This window comes from Neltuma alba, unplaced genomic scaffold, assembly GCF_004799145.2.
Source record: "Neltuma alba isolate B1F8T4 unplaced genomic scaffold, ASM479914v2 tig00012228_pilon, whole genome shotgun sequence".
In the NCBI taxonomy this organism is placed as follows: domain Eukaryota; kingdom Viridiplantae; phylum Streptophyta; class Magnoliopsida; order Fabales; family Fabaceae; genus Neltuma; species Neltuma alba.
Genome location: NW_021636758.1, coordinates 158,664 through 168,724, shown reverse-complemented (window position 1 = coordinate 168,724; position 10,061 = coordinate 158,664). Strand labels below are relative to the sequence as shown.

Sequence of the window (10,061 nt, the reverse complement as noted above, 5' to 3'; positions counted from 1 at the left end):
TCTGGATCCTCTAAAGTGAAGTTTAAACTACTCTGAATAGTCTGAAGTTCAAACCTATAGTTCCGTAATGTGCAAGTATAACTGACGTTGTGTAGCAGAAATCCTGCGCTGCCGGTCACAAAAAAAGAAAAAGCAGAAATCCCGCGTTGACTTTTTTGCCCCCCATTAGAGTCGGCAAAAAGATTACGTATGCTAAAGTATTTTATTTTCTGAACTAAAATTTCACTGACAAGTGTCACCGTGGGCCAAACGAATGACAATTACTGCAATCCCACCGAGAGGCACAACTACCACATGCCCCAATCACTATCAAGAAATAGAGAATTTGTTTTCTTACAAAGGGAAGCAAACGTATATAGATAATCCATTCAAGTGAGAAGATATCAATTACCATTAGGAACTAGTTTGTTATCCTCTCTATTAATGCTATTACATATCAAAAATGAAGTCAGTCAATTCAAAATTTTCCATCTCAGCTTGAATTACTTTTCTTCCAGGCGCTGAACGGAGGGCAGGAAAAATAGAACAGAGCCAGTTCCCTTCGGGAGTATGCAATAATAGAAATCACCACTTTAAGCCGAGAAAAAGGAGCAATGGGGCAATGGGTATCATTCCCATTCAATGGTAGATGGGGGCTTTGACGTGATGTCTTGCACAACTCGGTTCACACCACGTACACTGTTACAAATCTTCCTTGCAACATCATCTAGGAACTTGTGCTCAAAGTAGTACCTGAAAAGTTTTTTTTCCCATATAAATGTTGTCAAGTGAAGTAAAAAGATAACAAACGAATATACTTCAAAAATCTGATAGTGCAGCAGAACATGCGTCACAGCATAAATACCCTGGAAACTGAAATCTATTTTTCAACATGGGGATGATGCGACAAAAGAGGAGGTAATAAATTAGTACGATGAAAAGCATAGGATGAGAGAATAATATGGCCATGAAGCACCGCTCCAAACCATTCCTAAAATTCATCAGTATCTTAAATACTGTACCAAGCACCTAAATTCTCCAGCATGTTAGGTAAGAAGTACGTCTGGATGATTTTACAGATTTCTACAGTACTGATAACTATATACCCTATTCCTTGCACATAATAATGCAGCAGCAAAACAAGATTTCCTGCCATAAATGGGGAAAACCCTGTAACGAGCTCACAGAACTTCATTTGTTTCATTTAGTGAAGTGGCTTCTCTCTACCAAGTGAAGAAACTTATGCAACTTTGGACCGTTGGATTGAATTCGATGATGATTTGATGGTCATTAAAAGTACAAATTAATTTGCTCTGTTAAAATTTGCAGCGGAGAGAACCCAAATGCTGGCAAATGGCTGGTGATTCAAACTTATTAAATAAAATATTTATAAAATATATATTTATAATAATATATTTTGTATCATCTCAACACCACGTAACTAATTACATTCTACGAATGGTGTGCCACTAGCTGTAATAAAGAAAACAAGATATCTAACAAGCACAACCATGCACTTACCAGTCTGCTGTCATTCCATCTTGACTTGTGACAGCTCTGAGAGCAACAACATGGGAATGTGTTCTTTGATCACCTTGAACTCCAACAGATCTCACTGGCAAGAACACTGCAAACGCTTGCCAGATTGAATCATAAAGCCCAGCATCCTTGATTGATTGAATGAAAATCTCATCAACCTAGAGGGAAGAAAAACCTTCAGAGTCAAATCATAAAGGAGAATCGAAGTTGTGGATGCATGAAGATACATAAACGTCACGTACCTGACGGAGGATGTCTAAGGCATTGCCTTCAGTCACGTCACCTAGGACTCGTACAGCGAGACCAGGTCCAGGAAATGGATGACGTTTTAAAAATCCCTCAGGAACATCCAAGATTCTCCCTAATTGGCGAACCTTTAAAACACAGAAAGGAAATCACCAAAATCAATGCTTCGTTTACACATATGCATGCAAATGAGAAAGTATGCACTCAGGATTTAGGCAATCAGAACAAGTGAATGGGTAAAGAATGAAACCTCATCCTTAAATAGAAGTTTAAGGGGTTCAATAAGCTTCAATTTCATGTCCTTGGGAAGCCCTCCAACATTATGATGGCTCTTAATAGTATGGGAATGATTTCTTCCGCTTCCAGGTGGTGGACAAGACTCAATCACATCCGGATACAGAGTTCCTTGCACCAAGTAAGATGGTTTGCTTCCTAGTTTAAGCTCTAAATCTTGTGCAAAAGAATCAAAGATATAGATAAACTCTTTTCCAATTATTTTTCGCTTCATCTCAGGATCTGTTACACCTTTCAAACCATTAAGAAACTGATCTGAAGCATCAATGCATGTAACTGGTAAATGAAGATCCTTTTCAAAAGTTTCCATCACACGCTCTCTCTCCTTATACCTGTATAAACGAAGAATAAACGTTGTGGGAAAGCAGCATGGATACACATATTTAGCATTTATGTTCTGCAAAATAAGAACCTGGTTTATTGAGGAATAAAATGATCTTCTCACCTAAGTAGTCCATTGTCAACAAAGACGCAATGAAGCCTGTCTCCGATTGCCTTATGGACAAGAGTAGCGGCAACTGTGGAATCCACGCCCCCTGATAATGCACAAATGACATGTTCTTGAGGCCCCACTGTATCTTTTATGACTTTTATTTCTTCATCCAACACATTTTCCATCTTCCAGCCTGCCGTGATTTTACAAACATCAAAGAGAAAGGACCGCAGTGTTTCCATTCCTTCGGGCGTATGTGTCACCTATAAATGAGACAATAGCAATCTTAACATATGACAGCAGAGAAAACGCTAGAAAAATTAACAAAAGAAAATAGAACATTTAATTCATGAAGATGCTGCAATTTATATTATTTAGCATTGGTGAAACAAACATCTTCGACAAATTACGTAACTTGAAGCCAAAGCAAAATCTCACAAAACGATCTAATAACAAAAATAAAGGATCGCCAATACACTCACTAACCTCGGGGTGATACTGGAGGCCATAAAACTTCCTTGTTGGGTTCTGTATGGCCGCTACAGACCCTTGTTCGCTCCTTGCCACCACCTCAAACCCATCAGGCAACTTTGCAGCCTCATCACCATGGCTCATCCAGACGAACTGTTTGGAGCCAACGTTCTTCGACCCGAAAAGCCCACAAGGCTTCTCCACATGAATTTCCATCCTCCCATACTCTTGTTTCAGTCCAACCTTCACCTCCCCGCCCAGCCTCTGCACTAGCAACTGGAGTCCATAGCAAATGCCGAGCACAAAAACGCCATTCGACTCAGCCCATTCAATAAAACCATCAGGAAAACTTGGGGAGTCAGGGGTGTGGACGGAATGGGGGCCGCCGGATAAAATAACGACACTAGGCTTGAGGTCGATTACGGATTTGAGAGGTGAAGTGCCAGAGATACAGAGAGAGAAAACAGAGAGGCTTCGGATTCGACGAGTGATGAGGTGAGTATATTGGGAACCATAGTCTAAAATCAAGACCAGGTTTGACTTGACGGCTTTGGGATCCATGAGGATGTATAGTCCGGCGGGTGACGATGGTCTTCAACGGTACACCCTTCCTATGGAGCCGCTGATGACCCTTGAGTGCTCTCTTATATGCTCATTGCTTAGGGTTTTAGGTTTGGCGGGAACCAGGCGCTGTTAGTCCAATGCAGGCGCAATGAATCCGTTACGCACACACCAAATTACAAAAAAAAAATTAAAAAACAAAAAACAGAATCGTTTTTTTTTTTTTTGTTTCTTTTTAATGGAAGAGAAATTAGGCATAAAAAAAAAAAAGAGTGCCGCAAGGAAAAAGAAGCATGGCCCATGCATCATGCACCCCATATTTAATTTATTATTATTTTGACTAATTTATTAAATTATTATCTATTATTATCTATCAATTACTTATTATTAATTAATTAGATTTTTTATTAAATATAATAGTACTTTAATATGATAAATTAGTTCTTCAAAGAATATATTCTATGTTATGAAAAAAGAGAATATCATTTTTGGGCCATTCATAATAGCATATTTATTCTCTATAGTTGCTTTTATTTTGAATAGACAATCTCAACTTATTTTATCTTTTAGATTTATAATTTTTAAAAATTATTCCTGTTGATTATATATAAAATGATATCTTTATCAATGAGGCTAATGATTAAAGTGGATATTTTTTAAAAAATTAAAACATATTTATTAACTAATTTTTTAATATTTGTAAATTTATATATACAATAAAATGAATTTATATATATATTTTTTGCTACAAAGGATGGTATGGACCTTCACTATGTTGCACCTTTCCCACTGCCCGCCCGTATAAGAAATAAGTTGATTCAAGCAAATCATATTATACACTCTATAATTTATGTTGGTTTTGGTTTAATTAAAATACACAACAGATATTTTTAGCTAAATCGTTCAAATAAACTCAGGCCAAAAAAAGGTTCAAATAAACGGAGGTATATATGTTGCCCGGCAATGGAATCTGTTCTTCAACTTGGGAAAATGAAAAAGGAAATCCCAGTCACGTCCTTAAAAAATATAACTTGTTAAAAATTTTAATACTGCCTCCGGTCCTAATTATAAGAACTAGTTGACTAATTTGATAAGATTAACTAAATAAGTTAAATTAGTTATTTGTAATAAATATGTGTTGTCTTTTCTAAAATATCCTTACTAATCAAGTATATTAGTTAGAGCCACCATTGTTAGAACTTAGAAAGACTATTTTGAAAAAATATATATAAATATGAGGGACAAAGTGGATTGGAGTTTTATATCTAGGATCAAAATAAAAATCAAATAGGGTCTTATATTAAGGATCGGAAGTAGTAATAAGTAAACAACATAGACTTTATTATTATTATTTAGTAATTATATTTATTTCTTAAAATCACATAAATTTTTTTGCCATAGCTGCTCACGATTTTGCTAAGTTTAAATTTTTATAATTATTAAGTAAATATGTGAATTTTAGGAAAAGTAAATTGAAAGATTTTCACTCTTTATTCTTTTTCTATCAATATATTACTACCCTTTTTCTTTTAATTTTTAGTTCAGTGTCAATATGCTTTATTTCTCGATGAAGTACTTCAATTTTGCTTTATTAATACCATCAACACTATATAGAGGCTAAAAAGTATCAAACGAGCAAAGTTTAAAGGTTCAAATAAAAAAATATAGGGATCAAATTAAAAATTGAGAGAAAATATTAAAATAGAATGGAGGATGTTCTCATAAAAAGAGTAATCGATGTGCCCTCTATTAACACTATGTTTTGGGGTTCCGTGTTTCTTGAAAGCTCAATCTAATTACACGGACAGTTTGATTATATTGATTCCTTATATAGAATCTAATTAGACCTCATCAACAGCACAAAAGCAGATTTCAACTTACAATTCAGCAGCTTGTTTCATTCTTCAGAACCAAATGAGAAAACTTATGCTTAAATAAATTTAGTGCCCGGCAACATTTTGAGACCCTAGTAAGCGGCACAATAATCCCACGACTGATGGAGGTTGCTGACATAGAGGCTAACATATGTCACGATGTATCACACTTCTGTGGTATCCATCCCCGATATGATTTCCAATATCAGTTCTTGGAGAACATCTTCCTGCACTTCTGTCACAGTATCATCAATATCAACTTGAACATTTAGCCATGATCGCCGTCTGGCCAAGTCCTTTTCGAGAATCTGTTCTAGCGTTCTTGGTGGTTGATGGCGTTGGTGATGATGCAAGTCGATGAATTCTTTAACTTCATCAACCATCATTCTCTTCAAGACATATGATTGGACATTTGGTTTCCCAATTGAAATATGACGTGGGAATCTACATAATTGCTGGTATGTATCCATGAAGACTTCCATGACATAGTCAAATAAGATTGCACTGCCAGAGAGTTTGTGCATAAACCCTTTTAGCTCCTCCAAGGGGGATGGATGCATTAGTTGGTCTGGTAACTCGCAGTTCATCACCAGTTCATCCCATTTCAGGCTCAACGCCTGCAAAATTTCTCTGTCGCAATCTGACTCTATCGAGGTAATTAGATTATTCGCTAGGTCCGAAGAGCATCTTGGAAGATCAGCAGAGTGGTGATCTCCAGAATTATCATTCACTGGCTGAATTGGCAACTCAACTACATAAGTCCTGCAGTGTTAATTTACTTGACAAAAGAGAGACCAGTAAATGAATTGAAAAACTGCATCTCATGATTTAATTGAAACCATACCAGGTTGGGAGGCCACAGTTGGTGGATTGGTGACTTCCTCCCTTACAACTTGCCCAGTAGCAGAGTCAGCATTAAGGTGATCATCGATCATGTTTGTTATATCCATAGCATCCTTTACAGTCTGACATGACGAAGAGCTTGATGAAGCAACTTCTGGTGAGGAGCTCGGATCCTCGGCCACATTAGGTGAATCCTAGTCAGCCCCAAGTTTTAAGATTTCACATCAGGGATCATAACAAATAATAGGTATTACAAATGGAATAGGGAAAAGAAGGTTTCTGTGTCATTTGAAGATAATTAAGAAATATATCAACAGTTCTGTTACCATATCAGATCCATTTCCTGCACTTGTACTATCCACGTCAGAGCTCTGAGTAGGACTGTCCATGTCTTTGCTATCTTGGTCAGAGGGCACATCCATATGTCTACTTCCTTTCGAATGCAACTCATGGCCAGATTTTATGAATTTCTCAGAACCTGCTTAAGAATGAATGGATTACGTAGATGAGACAAATATTGGTTACTGTGAGTGCATGGAGAAGATTGGTAAAATATTATACAATACCTGTTGGAATCCCATTATATGCGTAACCATTGTCAGGAGGATTCATTTCGACATTTTTACTGAAACAATGCAACTCATCTTTAACTGTCTTCACAACGTCCCCTGGTGGCTCATTATTGTGCTGCTCCTCAATTCTGCAATTTAATATCTCAGATAGATTTTTCGTAGCTTCAACATGCGTGGTGTGTATATTCTGCAGTGAAGGGCTGACTGAGCCTTGTGTTATGTTCCTACCACAACACCCATGAACTGAAGCATCATTCTTTCCTCGACATAACATAAAAGCTCTTATCTTCATCTTCTCTCTCTTCTTGGAATCAAGTGATGGCTTCCCTACTTTTGCAAAAGCAGAATGGACACCGCTAGCTGATTTCCTCCTAACACTCTCCAATCCCTCGGCTTCGTCACCACCAGCTTCAATTCCTTGGCAACTATAGGGAAATTTATGCGTCCTTTTATTAGCAGTACCCAACCTGTGTCCCTTTTTCTTTACTCCCAGCGCATGAGTTAGCTTTCTCTTTGCATGAGAAAACTGAAAATATGAATGCTCCCCAGATGGCACATTATAATTATGCGTACCATGAGAATGAAGGGGATAGTGACAACCAGCATCTGTAAAATTGTGTACTTTAGTTGGTCTAGGTTCAAAAACTAAAATTCTTTTTTTTTTTTTGGTGCTGCAAAAAAGTACTTTTCTATTTAACGTTGCAACCACATCTACCAAAGTACTTACATGGAGCTTCACACTGAGTTGCATGACTTCTCTGAGAGTTCATCCATCTGGATTCAAAGGAAGATCTGGTCAACATTTTTTGCCCTGCATGGTACTGTTCTTTTCCTGATAGAGAGTTCTGCTCTTGAGCAAGTTTTAGGAAGAGCTCCTTGTTTGAGTATAAAATCTGTAAAGCATCTAAGAATTGATAAGGTTGGGAGATTGCTCCATCTTTGCACAGATATTTCCCGTTGATGAAATTCCGAGCTACAACCTTGTTTGTTGCTTCATTTCCCTGATGAACTATTGCTACCTGATCATTCTTCACACAGCTTATACTCTTGCAACCAAAATAATATTTTCTCTTAAAACTTACCTGTAGCCAGAATTCTTTCGTTAATGCCTCTTAAATAACTATTAATATGCTAAGAAGAGAAGAGTGGGCGTGATGCAATTTACGAATCTCCATGAGAAACTGTTCAAATCAATACTCTAAATTGAAACTTATCTGAAACATCGAGACTAGATAGATAAAAAAATGATTAGGATTGGATTTCAATTACCTCGATCGTTTAACCGCTCAAATGAGGAAAGAAGTAGAAATAGAATGGATCTACACTAATAAATGGCCCCACCTCTATCTTTATCTCTTTTTTCACTTGAACAGTTAAGTAATTGAAGAAATCCAAATCCGTTAGGATCGAACTCTGACAATGAGTTCTACGAGGGCAAATCTCACGTATTTTTTAATCTTATCTCTTTACCTATATTTCTTCACAGTTCACAGAACTTCAACAAGAACAAGGGACTAATTATTCTGCATGCAGCGTGATTAAGAGATCACATGATAATATATAATAACTAGCAAAAATAATCACTGTAGCTAATTTAGCTGGCAACTTTATCGTGGATTCGGATTCATGAACTTTGAAGTGACCAACTTTGACGAACTTACTTTAGTGTGATTTTGGGAGTTCTTTTCGTCAACTATGGTGAGAACATCCGGCCTACTTCCTGGGTTTCCATGTTCTGCAGCTTGAAAAACGAATTCACAGGTCATAAGCTAGAGACGTGATTAAAAAATTGATCGCAAAGCTTCTTTAACTATCGGAATATTTTGGCGAGAGGCAAAAAACGCATATGCGTTGATGAAACTAACATTCTTTCTTGAATAAAGCCATGTTAATGTGGCATACAGGCAACTCAAATCTTTTCGAGAAACAAAATCGAAGAACTCTTACCAATGGCATGTATATTGGAGCGTCTGGAATTAGAGACCAATCTTTCGTGGCTTGACCTTCCTCGAAAATTCAAGATTCTGTATAGTCGTGAGCTGCAACCTGTCTCGCACACTTGGCTCACAGTGGCTGCTTTTGGAGATGAAGATGATCCTCTCGCCATGACGAACAGAAGAGCTAGCTAGTTTTCCAGCTATATATATTATCAGCTATCTTTCGTCAGTTTCAACCAAAAGAATTAATTTCATATATAGTCTAAAGTACGACAAGCATCCATGCAAGCACAAATAGAAGAGCTGGAGCCCAGAAACTGAGAGAACATTTTATCACAAAAGAATGAAAACGATATTCTGCAAAAATAAATAAATTAATAACGGGAGTGATGGATGCCTAAAAAATTGGTAACTAAGAAAATAGTTAAACGGGTATTTTTATAAATAATGAATGATCATATTCAAAAGACCGAATGGCTATTTTATATTGTGAAACTCAACACAAAATGGTATAATTTTTACGTTGAAACTAAATCTTTCTCTGTATTAAGATCATAAGAAAGGAGATTCCACCTGGGGAAAAATGATGACACCGGGGAAAATGGGTGAACTTTCTCAACTTCCGATGCGACTGAAGGAGTGGGTGAGCCCCAGAGGTGGGTCACACAAATACGAGTCACTACAAAATCATCAGTTCTAAATCCTGGAGAAGACGATTCATTATCCGCCAACAACAACATACAATTAGGACGCTAACCAACGCTAACCTTCACGAATCACACACCCGATTATCAGAGTTCATGCTTGATGATTTCTTTATAATCCCAGAACTCTTCAGTCCGATCCAAATGCGAAGAAAAGAAAGAAATATGATGCCCGATTAGGCTATGATTTGAGGAGCGAGACAAGAGAACTGGAGCATTCTGCACAGAAGCAAGCAAGGACGCAGCACAATTGCGTAGCCGAGGGTAGAAAAAACTGTGATCAAAGACGTTGAAGATATATATATAAATGGAAGCACATGTTACAGAGAAGCATGAAGCTTAGAAGACCCCAAAAAGGCAGACTATATATATTCCATATATGACAATGAAATATTTCATATGTAAAACTTCTTCCATTGTCTTCTAGTCTGAGACCATCAGGTATGTATGATGATGTACACAAATCGGTGCCGCTGGGCCCTGCAATCATTTTGTGGAAGATTTGTGTTTAACGTGTGGAGGTGTTATATCACGTCTGTTCCTTTTAATGCAAATAACAGCACATTCATGTTTCTCCAATCGTTGCTTGTCGCTTTCGGTGATTCTTA

At 37.2% G+C, this 10,061-nt stretch overlaps 2 protein-coding genes across 2 annotated transcripts; both read right to left on the bottom strand.

Moving 5' to 3' along the window:
• Positions 1-188: 188 nt before the first annotated feature.
• Positions 189-3,580, bottom strand: LOC114725139 (GMP synthase [glutamine-hydrolyzing]). Its single transcript, XM_028911620.1, has 6 exons — positions 2,978-3,580; positions 2,504-2,754; positions 2,015-2,390; positions 1,761-1,892; positions 1,501-1,676; positions 189-732 (listed from the first exon to the last, which is right to left on the bottom strand). The coding sequence occupies exons 1-6, from the start codon at positions 3,521-3,523 to the stop codon at positions 609-611; spliced, it is 1,605 nt and encodes a 534-aa protein (XP_028767453.1). The 5' UTR covers positions 3,524-3,580; the 3' UTR covers positions 189-608.
• A 1,657-nt stretch (positions 3,581-5,237) lies between these two features.
• LOC114725138 (uncharacterized) lies at positions 5,238-8,482 on the bottom strand. The gene is made up of 6 exons (XM_028911619.1): positions 8,474-8,482; positions 7,540-7,894; positions 6,807-7,418; positions 6,567-6,718; positions 6,242-6,434; positions 5,238-6,148 (listed from the first exon to the last, which is right to left on the bottom strand). The coding sequence occupies exons 2-6, from the start codon at positions 7,613-7,615 to the stop codon at positions 5,562-5,564; spliced, it is 1,620 nt and encodes a 539-aa protein (XP_028767452.1). The 5' UTR covers positions 7,616-7,894; positions 8,474-8,482; the 3' UTR covers positions 5,238-5,561.
• Positions 8,483-10,061: the final 1,579 nt, after the last annotated feature.